Source organism: Tympanuchus pallidicinctus, unplaced genomic scaffold (genome assembly GCF_026119805.1).
Source record: "Tympanuchus pallidicinctus isolate F22 unplaced genomic scaffold, pur_lepc_1.0 scaffold30, whole genome shotgun sequence".
In the NCBI taxonomy this organism is placed as follows: Eukaryota; Metazoa; Chordata; class Aves; order Galliformes; family Phasianidae; genus Tympanuchus; species Tympanuchus pallidicinctus.
Genome location: NW_026294748.1, coordinates 4,634,803 through 4,657,359, shown reverse-complemented (window position 1 = coordinate 4,657,359; position 22,557 = coordinate 4,634,803). Strand labels below are relative to the sequence as shown.

The following is a 22,557-nucleotide window of genomic DNA, read 5'->3' as shown; positions in this document are numbered from 1 at the left end:
CTCATGCTTTCTAGGGAGACACTCAAACAAGGGCAGAAATTGGGAACCACAGCTCTCCTTTTGTTTCCAGCTTTCTCAGGCCAGCTCATCTTCAAAGCCTGTAATGGTGCCAGGTTCTCTGCGATTAAAACTGAAAGGAGCTGTGCTATGGGACAATCTCCCTGGAAGAAATTTGAAATAAAGATTTGGTTTTCTACATTAAAAATTCATAATGAGAAAGGCTGGTCAGAGCAGATAACAGGCTCTGCAGCTACCAGTGACTGGCACGTCCGAGGCCATTCTAAAATTGTAAGCAGGCTGAAATATCTTTTGGTGACATAACTGTCCACCTTAGCACAACAAAGAAATTACATTTTAACACAGTCATAATGTCCCTTCCCTGCTTCTTTTTCCTCGTATACACTCAATTTCTCATGACTCTGTATTTGTGACAAATGAAGCACTTATTAGTTGAGATTTTTCTAACATCTGAGAGAATTTCTCTCTCAGATGTATACAAAGCTGGACACAAAATGCTACTTGCAAGTTTTTCCCCTTTTCACCCACAGATTACACATACCTTCAATGATGTAGAACTAAACACTGGCAAATGTAAATGCCAGAATGCTTGGTGAGCCTAAAAATGTCCTCTGCTTGTAAACAACAAGTGTTTTAGGCAAATGGAGGCTCTCTTTATATTGGATGTTAGAGATCTTGTCTTTGCAACCTCTTTTTAAATGCAGCCATGAACGTGATATAGAGACTAACAGTTAAACCAGCCAAAGCTGTGCTACGAAGCTGTCAGAAAAGTGTGTCAGAATCCAAAGGTGAAATACCAGGGAAAGAACGTAACAGAAATCAGTGTGAAATGGTGATTTTCATACTTAACAGATCCCTGCATGCCTGTTAAACTGACCACACTTACATGTGACCTGCTCATCAAGAATGCTTTCATTTTGTTGGGATCCTATTAATGAGTGCCTCATTTAATGCACCCCAACCTGTGCATCCCAATTGCTGCACAGTGACTGACAGCTGCATTCACTGCTGATGTGCTCATCCTGTGCTTGAAACAAGAATTCAAAAGTGCAGTGCTTGAATGGCTGTCACTGCTTATCAGAACGCACTGCCCAGCCTAACAGGCATTATACACACAGGCATGTGAAAGAAAATGTCTTACGACTTGAAAGCATCATTTCACTCATTTAACTGGACAGGAAACCTTAGTTCTGAGTCTAACATTTTCATAAATTCCCAGAAAAACTACCAATTTTTCTTTTTTTTTTTAATAGAAGCAATGTGTAACGTGTTCATTTTTATGATGGTTCTGATATTCTGAGATCAGTTTGTTTCAAACTTGGCCATAATCTCTGCTAAGCACTCTTTCCTTGTCTGCATGAAAGCGTTGACAGAAATTCTCATTGTTAAAAGGATTTTATATATTTTCAATTTTTCCACTCAGTTTGCATGGAAGTTCTATAATTTGATGGGAAATTTCCAAAATAAGTCATTGCTGAAAATACGTCACTCGATTTTGTAATTTAAAATCAGCCTCAAAAAACTGAGATTAGCTCTAATGAAGGCAACGTGTTCCTCCAATTCAAACCCCAGGCGTTGGGTATTTATTTACAGTGAGGTTTTCTAGCAGATCCATACAATCTTCTGTCGTACACAATCATTTCAAGGCAGTTATTTTCCCTTCAGATTTAATCCTACAATGAGACAGTTTTAGATGGAAATGGCAGGGAAGATTTTAGAGCTATGAAAACGCAGCTCTTCATAGTCATCTCCATGGAGTTTCACTTGACACAGTTTCTGGAACAACTCCCAGAGGTTGGCACTTCTCAGATCAACTTGTCTAACAAAACACTATGCAAAAGCTAGCTTGTCAATATTTTAAAACTTTTGCTTAGACATGGAGCAGCCATCTATGCACCACACCTGACACACATGACAAAAGCAAAGAAATAATGAGCACAGCCTTGCAAGTCAACTGCAGGTGCACCGCTTGGCTCCAGCAAGGCCACCATACATCTTCTGCTGAACAGACCTGTCTGAGTTCTGCCCTTACAAGGGATTCCCACAATAAATCACCCATCTCCACACAGCAAAATGTTGCTGAATATATGAAGCATCTTGGTAAAGAGCTACAGTGAAAGTTTGGGGAAAAAAACGACAAGGTTGCCCTGCCTGCTTTGTGTTTTATGACAACAGAAAGGTCTGAGGCAGCCACAACCAGCTATTCCATTTTGTTGTTTTTGTGGCCTTACGTCAGCTTCAGCACACATGCAACAACCATACCTGCCTCACAATAAAGATCTCTGTATTATTATTTATTAATATAGAGCAGCGATTAAGAAACAGCAAAAACATGAATATCTGTCTTCACCAGTGCAGCCTGGAAATAGACAGGAAATGAAAAGCAACAAGTAAACAAACTCTGACTTTCATCACCTACGTTCTTCTAAAGCATCTGATCCTTCAGGCACTGATTGTACTTTGATCAACGCAGAGAAGCGTACGTACAGACAGCTGAACATTCTGGGATTAGGGCTGGGTAGGTTCATTACAACACAGCACTCGCTGCAGAACAGTTTGCACACTGCATTGCTACATACCGATCATCGTCATCCGCATGAGCGTTGGCGCCAGAGGTGCTCTGCAGTGTGGGTAATCCCTCCGTCACCCCCTCATCCATTGAGCCTAGGCAAAGAAAAAAGGGCGACTTAATGCAAATATGTGTTCAAAAAGGGCTGAGGGGGGAGGTAAATACACATACAGCTTGCTTCGCCAAATCTCTGAGAGTGAGTGCTTCCTGGGTGGTGAGATACTAAAATTATCTTGGGAAAATCACTTAGAAAACTGAGAAGCAACGTGTTCCAACTTCAACTTCTCCTCCGCACAGCTTATCTAGTAAATGGACAACTCAATAAAGGGCAAATATTTGGCACACCTAGAAAACGAAAAGAATCTATGTTAAATGCAGCCAGAGTTTATAAAACACATCCAGTACTAACAGAGCGAAGTAGAAATGTTGCTTTCACCCATAGGGTAGATTTCAACTGCTCTCAAGAGTTCATGAGCAGTGGAGCTCAGTCCTGTTACTTTACAAGGCTTTTGCAACCCAAACCTTCTTGGGGCTACTGAAAGGAGGATGGGAGGAAACATGCATCTCCAGCAGTTTCAAAATAACACTTGTACAATCAGTTTCTTTTAATTTTCCTATGAGCTGACAAACAATATTTGGGAAATTCTGCAGTATGCAATCTATGCAGTTACAACAGTTAATTCCATTTTGATTTATCCTTCTTTCCCATGCTATGCTTAACTAAGTCGACTGAAGAATAATCCCAGTTCCTCATAGGTTTGATTTTATGCCTTCACCTCTCCAATGGAAACTGTGCTAATGAGTTATGAAAGTATCTTCTCAGGCATAGCTATTACTGTTGCTATAATGACTTATTTATCAAGGCCCCGCTTCACATCTTCTGTATTATAAAGTGCCTCCAAATACAACAAATTGCAAATGAGTAATTCTTGAAATTGCCCAAAGAGCAAAAGAAGAGCTTTCTGCAATATCAGAAAGGCAAGAATACTTTCACAAATGCATTATAAAGCACTGAGATAAATATATGCAATTATACAAAGAGAATTCGTTGAGAAAGGAGAAAGCTGTACTTTAACATATCTTGCTGCCTCCATTTACTGTTCTTTCTATTACTGCATGAAGAAATACATCTTCAGGAGGTAAAAAGTGCTTTCTGAGCTACAAAGCACGCCTTATCATATATCTGATACATGCAAACTGTGACAGCGCTGCTTCTCTTGTAAGCAAATGTGAATAAAAACTGTTCTCAGGACAGTTAATAATATTATGCAAAGGCTGCTAAATATTAATTCAACCATTCAAAGACAAAGTAGAGACTTGCACATTGAAGATTTAGGGCTGGTTAGCATCCCGTATCTCTACGTAGCCCTTTAAAGAAGAGCATGCTGTACTGATAACCCCAATAGCAGACATTTTAACCTTAAACATCATCATCACTAAGGCCTGAGATCCTCCACTCCATACTGTACAAACTGAGGTCAGCTACATGTACAGTGGTACAAACCCTAGGATAGGAAACAGAAAATGCAAGATTTCCATGAAACAATTGTGGCTCCAAATCAGACACCTTTTAAGATGGATATGTAAAGCTGCTTGTCAACTGAAATCATTTCAGAGATGAGAAAAACAGCTGAAGCAATTCTCAGCAAGAGCAAGGTACAGCAAGGTGCCTGGCTGTGTTTCACAGGATTTTTTGTAGCCTAGAAATTCTACCTTGTTTATTCTTTCAAGCTCCTGGATAAGATATTTCTAGTTAGTAAAATCCCCTCCTTTCACTCGATACACTATTTTTAACTTCACCTAATCATCATTTGTGCTTGTTCTATTTTGTCTGTCACAGTACAATTATGTTGATGCAATAATTTGCATCTCTGATCACTTGGGCCTGGTGAGGTCTATTCTGTGCTCCTCCTACAGTGAGTGAACAGCTGAGTCAAACAAAATGTGTTTGTGAACGAAGATCACTTTTCCTGGAAACTATCCATTGAGCAAACTTTCTTTTAGATTTTAATCTATGCGTTATTTTGTCAGGCTACATACAAAGAATTAGCAATTCTAAGCTTAAATCTGCTCCTCAGAGAAGGTTAACAGCACTCACTGCAGTTAATAAAACACTCTGAGTTGAAAAAGCATTACTGACCTCAAACGTCAACACAAGAGCTACATAAACTGATGAGCAGAATCAAGATGAAGCCCTGAAGGATGGCACAGAGGGAGGATATTTTCATTTCTTTTTAGTCAGTATTACCTGAGCTACTTTAACAACACAGACAAGCCTAGAATGCTCAGCTCCACTTCCTGCAGAGAACGCACCGCAGCGCAGCGCTGCCCAAAGAAAAGAATTTATGCAGGCTACATTTATTTACTTTATTCTAGTTTATTTTAATTAACTGACATAGCCTTTCATGTAAACATTACTTGGATGAGGCAGACCAGCACATTCTGCACCCTTATGGTTTTCTAATAAAATAGGCTTTATTAAACATCAGTAAACAAACTCTACCAAACACAGGTCAAGCCACTTAACTGAAGGCAAAATAGCTGGCTTGGGCAGAATTTTGGCAATTAAACTGGTTATATTGCAAAATGCTTGCCTTCTGACCTACTAATAGCCATTCAATGCATGCTGTGCGAAGAGAAAAAAAGATTATTACAGTAACTCAAGACTAGCTTCAAATTGTCCTTCATGGAAAAAGGTTTCTCACAGCAATTGGCTGTATTTGAAGAAGCAATTTGAGAACAGAATCCCAGAGAAATGGAAAGATACTCAATATTATGACTGTGTGGTTTTGCCTTCGTCTGGGACATTAAGATGACAGTGTTTCACCACTTATTTTGCAAATCTTCTTACAAAGGCTCTCTGTCATGACTACATGAGATTTCACGTCTGATGCAAAGAACCATTCTGTCCCTCTGTGGCTATAAGCCATAAGCCTTTCAAACTTGGTGATACAATTTAACTGAGCTCATGCCTTGCGATACCACCGCAAACAAGATTTCTGTTTCTGCAGTCAAGCAACCAGAGGTAAAATGGGGTTATCAATCTCTTCTGAATAATCAAGAGGTCTACCACCAGGCTTACCTCAGCTGTGCTTCACAGTTATTTCCAGAGCTGTACGTCCCATACTCCCACCATGGTTTATATGTAACATTAAATAGATGAAAAATACAGTAAAACTTGAACTTCAGCAGACTTCCCCCCATAACCTCACGATTATCACTATTATACATGCACTATCTACCTGCACATATACCTAACCCCAGCAATGGTTATATATATCCTCATACCTATAGAGGACGACTGTGGGCTGATCAGGAGATCCTCCTGAACTTGCTCGCTTCCTGGGACTGTCTGCTGGTCGCTCAGGGAGCTCTGGGATGCGCTTACAGGCTGTGACACTTCCTCATGAACCTCCTCATCACTTAACCTTTCCACTTTGACACGCACGTCTTCTTCGATCACCAGGGGCGAATTGGCTTTTGTGCTCTCACACGTCACGTAATCTGCAATTCTCCTGTTTGACTCCGAGGGCCCAGGCATGTCCAAAGTCCTAGAGTTCTCCACCTGCTTCACTTTCTCAGACTGAAGCCTTCGATCAATTCCAAAAGGAAAAGTCCACGGAAAAGCTAAGGAGGAATCTACGGGCTGATTTCTGGACTCTGGGTAAGAAGTCGAAGGATTCAGCACTTGGGGGGAACTTGTTTGTGTGTTGCACTTGACAGGGCTCTCAGGAGACATAACTATGTAGCTTTTGCGCTTTCTTCGCGACTCTCTGCAAACAGGAATGGCTCTTTCCACCACACTGCATTCAGATGAAACTGGAGAAAGGCTGCCATCTCGAGAAGTAAAATTGCAGTTTGCATTACTCTCCTGTCCTGCATCGAGCACTTTCTCTTGCTGGCTGTTGGGCGTATTCCATAGAATGCTCGACTTCATGAACTCTGAGCATGTGCTAGCAACACTGAACATTTGCATATAGCTGGCTGCTGCCAGCACGTCAATGATGTTTTCTGTGTTAATGGACAACGTTGCTGTGTAAGCGTACTCCAGAAGAGGAATAAAACCAGTCACTGTCACGTGGTGCAGGTCCAGCACACTCTTGCTCTCGTCTTCTGCTTGACCAACGAGTTTGGAACGGAAGAAGTCACTGCAGGCTGCCAACACCACCTTGTGAGCCCTGAAGATTTTGTCCTGGACACGAATGGTGATGTCACAGAAATGTCCATCGTTGCGAAGCATGTTTAGCTTTCCAAGCATCTCCTGACTGTGAGCAGGGGAATTATGAGTGAATGTTTTAACACCCATTTTTACACCTTTCTGCCAGCGTTCTTTCCACATATGAGAGATCACGGGTAGCCTAAAACAAAGACAAGAGCTGTCACTTTCATTTCTGGAAGCAGAAGTTTATAAGACTGCATGCAGAAAATTCACCAGCATACTCTAGGGTCGTTGTTTCTTTTAAGATCCAGACTGTATAGTGGATTAACTCCACAGAAATGCAATTACTTCCTTGCAATTTGCAAAAACGCAGACAAAATTATTTGCAGTCTATCACTAATATCATCTTCCACATTTCTGCTACTGTCCAGTCAAAACAAACTCTGAGCACAGCTGAGAGAAACAGCAGTACCCAGCACCAAAAAGAAAGCATCTTGGAAACCATCACCTGTGTTAAAAATCCCTATTTTTATTTTGTGGATTCAGGAAACCATTGCTCACAGCCCTTAAGCCTGGGAGAATTTGTCAAATCATTCTTTTAAGCAGAACAGACATTTTATTGGTCCACTTACAAGTGTGAAGGAGCAGGCAAACATCCCAGTGAAGGCATTTAATAGCAAAAGAGTTTCAGAGAAACTACAGCATGAATTTTCAGAGGGCAGAGTTCAAGCTAATAAACATGAAATAATTGTTGCCAATAGCTCTGCTTTACTGCTGTACTGCAGGTACTGATTGCTTACTGCTGCTTTATGCATGTGAAAAATAAACAAGGAGAGCAACTTTCTTACCAAAAAAACCCAACAAACTGCCTTCTTAGGGACCAATTCTCTTCGATGTGTAGAAGCACATGCATGGGATTTGGGCAATGTCCTCAAGGACCAGAAGGGACCGTATGCCCCACTGTCTGGCAGGGTTTTAAGGCTGCATTGGTTTCCCAAACCACAGTGCCTCTTTGATGAAGCTGATCCACGACTTCCTCTGTGATACAGAAAAACACTGTGCCATGCTAGGTGCAGCATGCCTAGACATCTCCTGCCCCTACATGGGAACAGCTGTGGCCACCAAAGCTGTCCCAGCTAGCAGAGAATAGAACATATACAAAAGAACCAAGTCCAACCTTAACTAAGTTCATATGTTCACTCAAACTGTTTCTGAGTTATTCCACTGTAAAGGAAAAACAAGCTGTAATGTTATACCTTCTTAAGGCCCCCAAGCTTCCATGCAGTCTTCTGTGTTCTATGTGACTCACGCAATTAACATGATACAGAAACATCATCTGGTAAAGTTGGTGGTTGAACATCAGTAACATAATTGGATCTGATTATTTCCTGGAGTCAGTCAGCTTACTCACATCATCTTTTGCTTTTCCCTTACACGTATACAAAGCTGCATCACTTTTGCAAACTGCTCGTGTGAAGCTTTTTAGATACAAAGAGCACTGCAAGTTGGGAACAACTTACCACAAATCTCAGCGCGTATTTAAATGGCAGCTGTCAGAGCCAACCCTGTTCTACAGGGCTTCTTGTTTCTTTTGATACTGCAAACCCTCTCACATAGAGGAAAAATAGCTATTCTAGAGAATAGACCAGCACTTTATATATATAAAGCCTGAGTGAAACTATAGATGTCATTAGGATTTGAAATGAAATTTCACACTACTGCAAAAGAAGAAGTTAAGCACAAGCAAAACACTCCTCAGTCAAAGAAAACATATTGACCTCAAGAGGCATCTGAAGATCCAGACTGTTTGATCTCCAGCACGAACCAAATGAAAATCATATTTAATTGATCTCAGACCAAAACTCTGCAGTAAAATCTTGTAACAGCATATTCTAGAACGGCCTTAGGATACCATTCCTTCTGAATTCCTGAGTAGCTACAGCAACACGTTGGCACCTCAGAATCCCAGAACCACCGTTCAGGAACTGGGTTTGAAAAGATGAACACGTGCACAAGGACAACCGACAGCAGATATGGCGTTTGGAAATAGCACCAATACATAATGGCAAACCAGGAGAAAAACAAGCGATTCTCTCACTTCTTAAATGCCTGGAAGACCAACCAGCATCTTCCTTCTCCATTCATCTGAATGAGTAATGCTCATCCCTCCCATCTGAGAGCTCTATTCTGCTCACCTCCTCCGGACTCCCCTCAAACCATTGCTCCTGCTTCCCCTTCCTGCCCGCCTCTCCCTTCTTCAGGCTTCCTTTCCCTTTCATCTTTTGCTTCCTTGACCTTGATCTGGTTACAGAATTTTAAACAAAATAGCGGAAGGCAGTGATGTGCAATAAATTCATCTGCATTTATTACAGGAGCAGGGTGCCGGCTGTGAACACGGGACAGTGCTCTGTTAAGTCGCTTCTGTAGCTGACTTTGCCCTCGCTCCTCTGACACGCCACCATTCAAACAAGTGGCTCCTACACAGGCTGCAGTGCTGCCAAAGGATGCTGTATGTATATGCATGTTATTTTCAGAACAATCAGAAGAGGTGGGCTGGGAAGGGGAAACAGCATCAGTTATTTGGAGCTAAGAAGCTAGTGAAAACGTCAAATTTTTTTAGAAGGTAATTTAAACAAGATGAAAGTATTTTTCACATGAAAAGATGGGCATGCTAAAGCTCAGACAGGTCATAGAGGGGTTCAATTCTCCTTTTTAATCTTTTAGTTGCAGAGGGCACTTTTATAACTGCAGTAAATCATAGTCATGAGAGTATGTCAAGCGAGTAAAGGGCTGAGACAACAACTTCACCTCAAGTCTGACATCTGTGGATTGCCATTTCAAAGTGACACTTTTTTTTGGTCACACTATCAATTATTAGATACACCTGACAGCAGCAGTTAGATCCTGAGGTGTGGGATGCTACATTCAGAAGCTATTAAGAACCATAAACAAACTAAACACGCAGTGCACTGGGAACCTTCAGGGCTGGAGATTAAGGCACGTAAATAAAGTGATACATGGGTTGCAGTTGAAAAGTCACCATTTGTCCTTGAGTCATACACCACTGGCAATTCCACCAGCAGGGATGGACTCCTGGTGTCAAAGAAACAGCAGCCTGCTTTTCCCTTGCAGCTGATGACAGCACAGCTCCTCCTCCCAGTCCCCATGCACACACATCTTGCCTTGCCCCACACCACAGCACAGCATTTCAAAGGTCAAGACAGACACAAAGAAATTTAAAGATACGTTTCAGAAGTAAAATATTCTCAGTGGGACACTTCAGTGTGCATCTGAGTTGTTTTTAACTCTGCTCAGACTCTCACAGTTGGAGAGAACGGCTGTTCCAGGGAGCTTGCTCATAGTGGGAATTCACAAGTCTTGCCCAAGCACCGACCCCAAGACAAGGAGAGAATTCAAACAAGAGCGTTTCAGGACTTCCAAAGAGAAGGGAATGTTAGCCACTATGAGGCACAAGCAGTTTGAAGGCAAGTGCTGCAGTACCAAAGACTTTGTACAATTAGTTTGAATGTTAATTCAGACTTGATTTGCTTTTAATCCTACAAGCATTCACGTAGACCCTGCCTCTAAGCTGCTCAAAGTAACAGCTCATCTGTACTCAGTCATGGTCAGCACACAATAAGTTTTAGCACATTATCAATTCAAGCACACTATTTTGTGACAACGATTAAATGTGTGGCACGCTTCTGTGCTTAGGAACAGTAAATGTGTAAGTATACACTGTGCTGCATAAAGGGAAAAGAAACTCTAACAGACTTCAAAAATCTTAGGTGATCTGACTGCTTCCACACAGCCAGAACATAGCTTCTTATTCACCTCCTGAGCAGTGCTACCACTCAAATCACTGTCTTTAAAACACTTACCAATAATGATCTTGTTCTTCCTTTGGAACAGTCAGTGTAGTGCACTCAAAGAGCTGTTCCATTCAATTTCTGACTTAGCTACATCACAACAGGCACGACATAAGTTTTAGTGCCCACCTTTAAACTTTATGTCCCAACATGCAGACTCTTACAGAACCACCACTTTTCTGGCTACTAAAACCAACAAACTTCAGAGATGTAGATGTCACGTTTTTAGTGCCAAAATAACCGTAGGAAATTCCTGCCCTCCTGCTCCCTGATCCCTCAGGCACATTCACTCACCTCTGACATCACGCTGTAAATGGGATCACTACAGTCACCTTTTGGGAGATTTGCTCTTTGCACAGTGCTTCTTGGACACTGCTGCAGCACCACCTCCTGCAGAGCAGCAGCAGCCCAGGGGTCTTCTGTGGGGATAAATGGCTGGACGAAGAACAAAGCCCAACTACACCTTTAGCTAAAGAAACAATCTGTTAACCCAACTTTCACAGCACACCTCTTCTCTACTTCTTCTATGTCCCAGAGATAGCATCTGGCTAAGATACAGAGGCAAAATAAACATTACCAGTCAACATCCCACCCTGCTACACAGTACAGGCATCCCATTCACCCTCAGTGTCTAACTGGTTAGTACAATGATGGTTGTAATTGAAATTGAACAACTGCCCTAGTGTGTACTTAATTACAAGTTTGCTGTTCTTATTTGCGACTTGAAACACTCACGTATCTAAACACACATCTGTTTCTCCCAGCAAAGCCAGCTGGCCTATTGCAAGGTACTATCCCCATTACAAATCTTGCCTTGCTTGCTGGCTGCAGATCACAAACTGTTCTCACTTCCAAAGAATCAAGAGTGCTTTCTAAACTTTCAAACAGTATTTTAGGTCAGTAAACCTAGCTTGAACTCAACCTCACGCTGCCAAGTCTAACGGTACTTATGAAAAAAAAAAAAGAAGACAAACACAAGGTTTCTCTGCTCAAAATTACGTCAATGTGCAGCGTTCGCTTTGGTGTGCTGGAATCTGCGGAATGCAAACCTGTAACCTTTAGCTGCAGCAGGCACACGGACCAGGGAAATGAACCATCCCGAGAAGCATGCAGTGGTTCAGAACTCCAATTTCCTCCAGGATACTTCAAATTGTATCTGCACAAAGGACCTAGTGTTAATTTAGTTACCTCACGAGCACCGGTGATGTTAAACATGACATAAATGCTGAGCTACAATCTATAAACAGAGGCCGAAGGGATACTACATCCTGCAGCAAATATGCCAACATTCAGCACTGAAGCTGACCCGGTCCTTGGTTTCTTGGTGCTGGAAACAGATTCTTCCTTCCTCACTGCCCTAGGAAACTGTAATGCTCCTCTCTCCTTTTCCTTACAGCTTCACAGAACATTTTTATTTTCAAGCATTGTCCTTCCTAAGGAGGATGCCGGGGGCTTTATGCTCAGACAGGGCTCTCCAGCTGCAGGTTTGATGCTCCTCCTGGAGCAGCACCACACGCACATCCCTTCTGTGGAGGAAAGAACTGCTGACAGTACGATAAGAAACTGCAGAACTTCATCTGGGAGCTTTAATCAGAGAGGAATTTCACAGAGTAACCTGAAGCTTAGAAACACTATAATCCATCCATTTACTATTAGCAGCAATATTCCTTTTCACAGTAGAACGCAGATGAAAGCGCGTTTTGCTTTCCATTCATTCCCCAGCAGCGCTGCATCGATAAAGCCATTTGCTGTGCAAGAAAGTGGTTTTGGCACACCGCTTTGAACAGCTTCGTATACCAAAGCTTTTGAAGCCATTGACTCCATCTACCATTAGCACTGCTTATAGAAAACATTTATTAGCCTGTTTATATTAACAGAAAAGTTTGTACATACATTCTCCACGCTGCTTTCCATAAGAAACCTTTCCCAACATACCACAGCAGCCTCCTAAGCTGCCACCTCCTCCTCTGAAAACATCCTGACAGATATTTTCCAAAAGCAGACCTTCCCAAATCTCAGCTCCACACCCCCAGAAGTTGGTAGCGAGGGTGGCAGAAAGTATTTTGTAATCAGAATTCATAGAAGCGGCCTAAAATACTACAGCTGACAGTTGTGGTTAAAATGTGTAAGTCTGTAAATAGCCCACGTAATTTTCAGATGAAAGATCAACTCCATACACCCAGGCCCATTTAACAGCTGTGAAAACCACATTATGGCAACAAATGCCACAACCAACTCTAAATCCTGAACAAATTAGCAGGGATTCAGCTAAGTTCCCCACAAGTAGCAGTTGAGCTTTACAGAGCCCAAGTACAAAGGCTGAAAAGATGAGCACATCTGGAAATCCCGAGCTGTGCCACAACCCATAACTTTACCTGCTTGGTACCAAGGCAAACCACATGAATAAAGGATACAGAGAAGCAGGTGCAAAAGAGCACTTTATTCTTTCACTGGATGTTCTCTGACAGACTCAGAGCATCCATCAGCAAAGGACAAGGAGAAAAAGCATCCAATAGCTTCTCTTCCAAAATAATTACTTAGGAAAGGGAAGCACCCACAAAAACATGTTTCATATTCCTAACACATCCCTTAAGTTTCCCCAAAATTAATAGAAAAGCCACAACTGCATGCCCTGAGAACAGAGAAGAGGAGCAGGGGCATGGCAAAACCCTGATGGCAGTTACAGCAGTGACTAACATTTTTAACAGCAATGATAATGTAGATCTTTAATGTGGCTAGGAAAAGAGCAACTTAGATGACAGAAAAGTAGATTTGCATGGCACGGATCTTGTAAGTGCATGTTACCCCACAGAGCTGGTGAAAGCACCGAGGCCAGTGGTGGGATGCCAAAAACAGCAATTCATTCTACAAAATGATTTTATTGTAAATTGAGACGGTAGGTCAGCTGCAACAGAAAAGTTTTGAGAGAATGAAAGCGTTTACATATCCATTTTGATGGAAAGCTGATGTAATCTTTGCAGTAACAACAGATGCCATTCCCCTCCACTGTGACAGCAGAGCACAGATCATCCTAGACAGGTTTGCATGACTGGAACTTCAGCTCTGAGCTGGACTGAGACTGTGCCAATATTCCTTCTCCTTAAGACGCCACAGCTCCGAGTCATTTATCATTTCTGCAGTTTATCACTCAAAACCCAGATACTGTTTTTGGCAAGTGCTGTAATCGCTGTTGTTTTAATCCATATTCTAATCCACCCAATTAACTTTAAGGTCCATTCCCAAATTAGGAATGAGCAAAAATGCACCTGTTCACAATTTCAGCTTTATCTGCTGATGTATTCACCACGGTTTAAGGTTTGACCAGAAACCAATGCTCTGCTGAATGCACCGAACTCAAGCCCTCCATCTCCTGGAACACGTGTTTTACTTTGTGCTGAGTAAAGTCATAAGCAGCACGTATGAAGCTAATGGAAGAGTTCACATTTCTGTGCAAATCCCTAACATAATTACAATTCGCAGCTCTGTCCTCAGTTTTTGTCACAACGAGCCCAGGACCCGCTCAGCAAAACTGTTTGTCATCCTTATTCATCATCTGGTAGTGGGTTCCAAAGTTCTGGCTGAGCAAAGCACTCTTTCAAAGCTCCAGCAGCCCATCCCTTAAGTGCCACTGCTCTCCCGGCGCGCAGCAAGAGAAACATTTCCACTTCACATGGCTGCCTTGACTCAGAGCTGATGTGAACAGAAACAAAGAGGCCTGTGAGTTACATCAAGCCATCCTGTTAGGGACCTTGATGACAACAACATACTACTACTACTAAATCTCTGCTGTGAGGCAGGGTGGGGAAAGGTACTGATTTTTGCTATCCACTGCACACTGTTGTTGGTGTTGTTTGGTAAAAGATGCACAGGTTGCTCTTCTATTCATTCCTCAGTTTTGAGATTTTATTTTAAACCATGGATGTTGAACAGCTACACAGCACAAAACCTGCTGTTACAGACCGAGAATAAATCAGATATTTACTTATCTGCAAACACTTCAGCTATACTGGTTCTATAAGATAACACTCGAAACAGAAAGTCTACAGATGCCAGAGTGAGAAGATCAAAGTCTTCCTCATGTTACAAGACTGCCTGTGTGCAAAAGCAGCACCATTTGCTGGATACATGAAAAAAGCAATGTTTACTGTAATGAAAAACAAGGGAATGTGTCTACTGCTTTAATCCTAAGTAATTTAGGAACAGCACAGAACATATCACAGAGCTGCTGTGCCTGTAACACAAGATCATAAAGGCAGGCCATAAGCCATTAGTTAAATCATTATTTTTCAGGAGCTGCTGTTTGTATACAATGTGAAGTATTTTTTTTTTTCTTTCCTCCAAATTGGTCATTTGCATGGAAGTCAATGCATCAAACACAGAAAATCTAGTATTCCTCTTCTGACAACATGGCAGAAGACATCAGATAAAAAGAGTTTGGGAGCTGGCCGATAGGAAGATACACTTCAGTCTGAGCAGCATCGTACAGAAGCCAGCACTTGGCAGAGAGGATGGAAATTCATCCAACAGAAGGGCCTCCATGCTTCCCAGTGATGACACTGAAGAAGATGAGGAACTTACCAATTTGGAGGACATACCTTCCAGCATACCCTTAGCACAATGTCTGTTTGAAAGCTCCAAGCATGTTCTGGAAGTCAGGAAAGGAGCTTTTCCAAGCCCTGCATCTAGCAGAATTAAAGAAGTCATCTGCCTGAACACAACAGGCTACAGATGCCAAGGCCACATTCATTAAGTTTACCAGCAGACACATACTTGCAACAGACACTTGTGCAGCTCATCAATTCCACATGGAAGTGACACCTCTGGATTTACTTTTGCCCCTTACCATCTTATATGTGGCCTCCATGGCTTTCTTCTGAACCTATCTTAAGTTGGCAAGAGAATTCAGTCTCACTGAAGACGTTTCTTCGTATTTCTGCTGCAGGAACCGTACTCTGCTGATGTCTCTGCAGCTGACAAACTTATGCCTGTCATGAGACAGGTTCACATCAGACAACCACTTTACAGATAAATAGGAAATTTTTAACTGTGGAAGGTGTCACAGCATTGGAATTCAGGTCACACACAGTGAAACGTAACCTGCTGAACGGTTTTGGTCCCATTGGCTTTGAGCAATGGAAATTAACCTGCACTGCAGATGGCCCCGGCCAACAGCAGACCCCTCTGACTGATGGGAGAAACTGAAAGCCGACAGCAGTTTGTGACCAAAAAAGGTTGGGGACTACTGACAGGCAACTGAGAGCTCTGTATGCGTGCGCAGGGCGCGCTAGATGACTACAGCCAGATTAAAGCATAGCTGCAAGTCCTAGCCTAGATAAAATTTGAAGATTAAAGCCCATGTTGTAGGTGTATAAAATGTTACCACTGCTTTCATTACAAGTCAACCTAAAAATGTTTCCATTAGACAGCGCTGCGATTACAAACATGCAAACTGATACTTTAATCCTCAAGAAAAGGTGTCAGTGTAGTGGGAGAAGAGGCACAACTGCTCCAAGATTGTCTCATTGTGCAGCACGCACCTGCCAGAAATCTTGGCAACCTTAACACAGTGTTAATGTAATCCCTCAAATATTTAGTGTTGAAGCTCTGGTAATTTAAACATCCTAAGATGTTTCCGTCTCTCAAGGATCAGCAGTGATGTGTGATCAGGTGTTTGTATAAAGCTGCAGAAATCTGGCTGAATGAAAATAACCTGAAGGAAAGAAGAATGAGAAACCAGAGACAGCACCTGTGTGTACTGAGGCTAAGTATGTCATACCAACCTGATAATGTGTTTTTCAGAAAAAGGGGAACACCACGTATGATGTGAACTGCAAATGTTTGAATCATGTGATGAGCAGAGCTAAAAACGAGTGAAAACAAGGAGGTGAACAGGCAAACTAAGTTACCTAAGGAGCCAGTTAAAAAAAGAATTAATCCATATACTTGGAATAGCAGGTCAAAGGATTTAACTGCAAAGTGTCACAAGGACTTGCCTTCAGCAATAATCTGAGTGTTTCTGAAGAGACACTCAAAAGAACACTGATGAAAAGCCTAAGATGCATCAGCACAAAGCATGAAAACGTATGACTGATAACTTGAGCTCTAGAACTAGAATGAAGCTCAGGGCCAATCCAGCAGTATGGAATTAAAACTTCATCATTAAACACACCGAACCTAGAAACAGATGAGCTATAATCTGGAAGCTAATTAGTTAACAGTGACATTAGAAAAAGTTCTCCATAGTATTTAACTAAACTGAACAGCTAACTAAAGGCACTCAAATTACCAGACTTAATATCTTTTGTCAGGTGTTTGCCGGGATTTATTTTAACTCCCAAAAGGTTCTCAGGAGGTTTTTCAGTGTCTTTCCTCTCTGCTCACCTGCTCCTTACCTTTGTCTGCAAGCAGAGCTGGGCGCAGGTCTTGACAGAGCACTTACCTCAACCAGGCAACATTTCAGACAGAACGTGCTCTGGGCAGAGCCAACAGGACATCCATTAAGTGCACTGATCAGCAAGACAGTTCTTAACCTCAGGATCTAATTAAAAGGGATTACGATAGTCAGGGCAGTACTGCAGTGCAGGCCACGCACGAGGCGTTGATCTGCTGACATTAAGTTCTCCTTTATGCAAGACTTAAAAGACACTCCTTAAAACATTCACAGATACATAAGGAAGATAGATGGCGCTTTCTTAAGCCACACTACCTTACAACATCACTGAAGCGTGCAGATCCCTGACGTGCAGCTGAACTCTGACAGACGGACTGGGTGAGAACGTACAGCAACTGCACACAGCCGAGCACCAAGGGCGAAGAGCTTCAGGAACTCCATCAGTGCAACATGCTGATGGCTGCTCCCAACTGCCACAAACACCACCCGCTTTCACAGCCTGCATCTTTGTATCTTTCCCTCTGGTCTTGTTTCCATGAGCAGCAACAGTTCTCCAAGTTTTGGTGCGATCATTTCAAGTCACTTCTTTCAGAGAACAGAATGTTACCATTCACTACTTCAAAGGACCCCTATTTAACTTGTTGCCTTTTTGAAGCTGCAGTGCAAAGTATAAACTTTATGTGCCCAATATAGCTTTCACATGGTTGAATAAGCAAACTAGACAAATGCCACTTTCCCCGGCTTCCAGCACTTTGAACTTTTGGTTGTAAGAATCTCACATTAGTGTTCCATATAACACATAAAAGTGAATTTTCAGACGGTGGTTAAAACCGAGGCTCATTTAACAATACAAGCAGTAACTGCTAAGAGATCTTACAACATACGGAATTATATCTTCATAATAAAAATTAACGTGCAATTTCACTAGATAGAACGTATTGTGATATTGCACAATAGATTCATTGTCCTGCAACCTTTTTTTTTTTTTTACCAGTTCTCTGTAAAAGCACACAGCCAAGCTGTTAGATGGCAAGTTAACAGTGGCTCGTCCTGACGGCATGCGCCACAGACCGCCAGCACATGAGCAGATCTGTTCTTGTTGTTGTTGCTTTTATTTCAGTAAACAAACCAAAATCAAACCAAAGTGAACCAGCAGTGCCCTCACACAGCACACCCCAAAGAACGTAAGGTGACACAGACTGCTCTGCTGTTACATCCATGAGGCACACATTCAGAGTCGACCACTCTTCATAATGCACAACAAGGTGTAACTGTAACACGATGTCTACACCTCCTGTACAGTTTCCCTCTGTGCTAGTTCAGAGGAAGTTCTCCAGTCTCTCAGTGTAGACAATCCATGGCATGACCTCTTCCCTGCGTGCACAACAAAGAGCAGAGCTTACATTTCACAGCCTCAAAGAGCAGAACAGCCCAACACCACAACCCCCAGCTCACCCAGTGACCCCACAGGGCTGGTGTGGAAGCCCAGGGCCAGACAGCACAGCAGGACCCAGACCCTGAGAAAGCACAGCAAGCACACCAATGCTCTTCTAACACCAACCAGGCATCGGGGCAGCTCAGGAAGGGGAATCACTGCCTGAGACCAGCACACAGTTTGGCTCCCCACAGGCACCACTGAATGGCAGTCAGGATCCTGAAGGCTGCCTGCCCCACGCACCAGGTCCCACTCCTACACACCTTTGCTGCCAACTTTTCAGGCCCTTTTGAGCACACTGGGCAGGAAGTCCTGGTTTGAACAATTCTTTCAACCTGCAGGACTAACATGCGCAAACATAAAAAGACACGAGTTAAACATAACATTCTTTTTAAGTGCTGCAAATTGCCAAAAAATGTCCATAAAGCACTTTTATTTGTCACAAGGCAGCAACGTTCTAGTTTAATACCAGAAAGCTATTTTTTTTTTCTTGTTCTGCCATGGCTACCTATAGCACTTCAGTCTGCTTTCAGAAGCCTTGCAAGAATTATCAACAAAGTTCTGAAAAATACACATCAAAGGCTGCTCAGCCCGGCCTCCCTCCCAAATCACTAACAAAAGCAAAAGTCTCCAAGCCCTTTCTGGGGGAACCACATGAAAGAAACAGGAAGAAATATGGCCTGTTTGGCGTGTCTGCGTGCCAAAATATCCTAATACAGCTGAAGGTTTTCTTGGTAACCCTGCTGCATTAGATCCATGAAAGAGTCAAAAGGGAAAATACAGATCTGTGCTTCCTCACGCACATGTATGCCTATTCACCAGACCCAGCCAAGTCTGCCTGCGTGTGCTCAAAGAGAGACGAGGGCACAGGAGGCCTGCTTCCAGACAGAAGGGAGTCAACTGCACACACCACTGACCGATGCCACACGTGGAAAATAAACCACTTCTTTGTTTCTCCCAGGACAGAATGAGCCCAACTGGGCACCCTGTGCCCCCAGCGCTGCCAACAGCAACACAGCTTTGGCAGTGGAAGACTTCCTCCTCCCCACCCCTGCTGCCACCCCAAGCAGCGTCTCCTACTTTGCTGTACGCAAGGCTTTAATTTTTGTCACTTGGAAGTGACGAACCTCCTTTTACAGAAACAAAAGACTGTAACTGTATATCACAATCATTAGGTTTGTGACAGCCAAATTTGGCTAAGTGCTAGTTGTTACTATCTGCACAAAGCTTAGCTGTCAGCCGAGCTGTTGTTTCGAGTGTTCAGTTTTATTACAATAAATGACAGCTTTCCTTCTCTAGCTTTTATTTCAGATTAGCAAGGAAGCGTTACACCTTAATGAAATACACAGTAACTACAACAGATGAATTTATCTGAAGCACAGTGCAAGCCTCCAACCTCCCGGAAGCATTCCAGCCCCGTGAATGGCAGCAGTGCAAAGAGCTTGCACTGACAAGCAGCAGCATGGAAAGCCTGTGTGAGGAGCAAAGGGGAGACACTGAGGTGAGGTCACACAGGACATCCAACCCCACCACACCACACAGCATCTCAAGGCGTTATGGATGCAGACATAAGGAGCACAGCCTGTCAGGTGCCCAGACACAGAAACAAACAGCCACCTTCCCACCAAAGTGCCTGTAAAGAATCCTGAGCAAGTTTAAGCAAGGCAGGAATGCGATTGTGTCATCGGCCTTTTAGCACCATGCATACCCTTTATTTTCCTAATGACTCAATTATGCAGGTAAAATTAAATGCCTGAAAGGAGTTCTTCCTGGCCCCAAAAACTGAAAATCCTTGTGTTTATCCACAAGTCAGCTAATGCAGGAACAGCAACACCACAAGCTTTCTCTCTTTCTTACCTTGTATGGCCAAACCTGGACTGGGAGGATCAAATGCGTGGCTCGGGCCGGGAATAAAGACAATCTGGTGGTTTGTTTCAACTGCAGCATTCTAGTAGCATTTCACAAACTTCCTGCAGTCATTCTTATCATGGGTATTTAAGCACTACAGGAAAAGAAAACTGCAGGAACTGTTAGACCTGGAGAGCTGCAGCACTCTGTAATCACCAGCTCCCAGCACAGGATTAACACACCTGAGCCCACCAAACATCTCCAGGGCTCCTGGGTCTCTGCTGTATTTTTGACCATAAGAATACTGCATACAGTAGAATGTTATCATAGATGAGCGAGAAGGTGCCCCTCTATTAGGAAACATGTCTTGCTGCTCTGGAAGAAAAGGCCTTTATTCCATCTTCTTGGTGGTCATCTTGTGGTCAAATCACCTCTAAAGAACATAGCAGACCTCAAACGAAAAAAAAAAAGGCATTGCAGAACAGTCTGCAGACAGAGGTACAAAAGACCAGGACAATCCAGCTTGGAAAGGAAAAGAAAACAAAACCCAAAGAAAACAGAACCCACATCTATACAATTGCAAATGAAAAAGCTACTGGGAAAAAAAGATCCTTTATTCTTTCTCCCGCTACAAAAACTAGGAGGGGCTCAATGAAGTTACCATGCATCGGGGCTACAAAAAAAAAAAAAAATCAACAGGAAATATTTTTGCCCAAGTTGTGGCACTCATTGCATAGCATAAGGTAGAAGCTAAAGGTATAAACTGCTCCAAAGGTTTAGGCAAAGCCACAGCTGACAAATGCACCAGGCATCATTACCCACACAGCCTGCACAGCTCCTCTGGCTCAGGCCATCCCTGGCTGCTGGCAGACACCCGGAGCCAGCAGTCCCTCATCTGCCTGCTCTGCTTCTTTCCCCTTATGATTTACTTCTGGCCACTGTCACACACCACACGCCAAGCTCCACACACACTCCGCAGCCCTTATTATCCCATCATTCACATGTTCTGATAATTATTTCACACGAACAGGTTTACTTCCCCAGCTCTACACTGTCACATATTAAAAACACACTATCTGCAAATTACGTATAGTTTAAGTCACTTCCTTAAGTTGATTAAATAGGAGAGAATTAAATGAAATTCCCAGCCTTTATGGTTCACCCCTTCCATCCGTCCATCCAAATGCCATTTTACCAGGCTGCAGTTCATTCCCTCCCACCACCATTTCATTTGTGCACCTTTCACAGACATTTGTTTTCATCCTGTGAAACCATTAGAAGAATCAATTTGAACTCCAAAGCAAGCTGAGAGTAATGGACTCCTGTGTTTACGTAGCAGTAAGTACACAACTATTTAATTGGATCTATTTGCTAAAAACTGCATCTTCCAAAGCAACAGCAGCATCCACCACAGCAACAAGGAGCTGCCATACATTTCTTATGTAAACCAACATTCCCAGTGTTTGTTCTCCTCCTTAGAACTGCCAAAATAGCAATCATTGACTACTGCAACAGTGCCACAGAAGGACGCCTCCCATCTAGTTTTACTCCTGAAATTGAACACTTACTCAAAGGAAGTAATTAAGTTGCTGCCCCTTTTCAGCAAGACAATTCCAAGACTGATGTCATAATTCAAGCGACAGGCTGTGAACAGCTCTGCAACCATAGCATTTAATTTAGAAGTCAGCACTTGACACATTTGAAGTATTTGGAATTCCTGAAGTCTGGCTGTCTGCACAGTTGCATAATTTGAACAGGAATAACCTACTTAGAACCAGGCAAGATAGAAGTATGTCAACAGACAATCCCTTCTACGTCAAGGGACATCTCCTTCCTCTCACATACCAGCAGCAAGAGCATCACTCACTGATCTGTCACGGTTTGGTTTTCTTCCCCTTTAAGTTAAGGAACTACAATGCCTTTGAGAGCTGTTACATTTATCATCACATCTTCCTGTAGAAATATACTCAAATGTTCTCAAAGACCATCAAGAAATAAGTTTCCACGTGCAACAGACTCCACCAGCGAAACACTAGATGTGCAGAAACCAACACCAGTGCCAAGGACCCAAGGCCTCCTCGCTGCCAGAGCCACATGAGATCACACAAGCACCATCCATCTTACAGCAGGCATCACACAGCCATTCAGGAGAAGGACACAAACATAAAAAGCCTCCAGAAATAACGTCTGGACACTTGTTCAGCTTCACACACACAAGGGAAGCTGTATTTTCTTTTGCCCCTCCTAGCAAACAGCCAACCAGACGCT

General features: G+C 42.7%; 1 protein-coding gene across 5 annotated transcripts in view; it reads right to left on the bottom strand.

The window, feature by feature from the left end:
* Positions 1 to 22,557, bottom strand: part of ZBTB44 (zinc finger and BTB domain containing 44) — a 37,504-nt gene that overhangs the window by 12,579 nt on the left and 2,368 nt on the right. For 4 of the 5 annotated variants that reach the window (XM_052697545.1, XM_052697546.1, XM_052697543.1 and 1 more), the window contains exons 2-3: positions 5,876 to 6,945; positions 2,598 to 2,682 (exon numbers count right to left, since the gene is read on the bottom strand). In XM_052697545.1, the coding sequence (XP_052553505.1) occupies positions 2,598 to 2,682; positions 5,876 to 6,926 (1,136 nt within the window). In that variant the 5' untranslated portion in view covers positions 6,927 to 6,945. Of the gene's footprint in view, positions 1 to 2,597; positions 2,683 to 2,758; positions 3,016 to 5,875; positions 6,946 to 22,557 lie in introns of those variants that run through there. The other variant, XM_052697547.1, reaches the window with a different exon arrangement.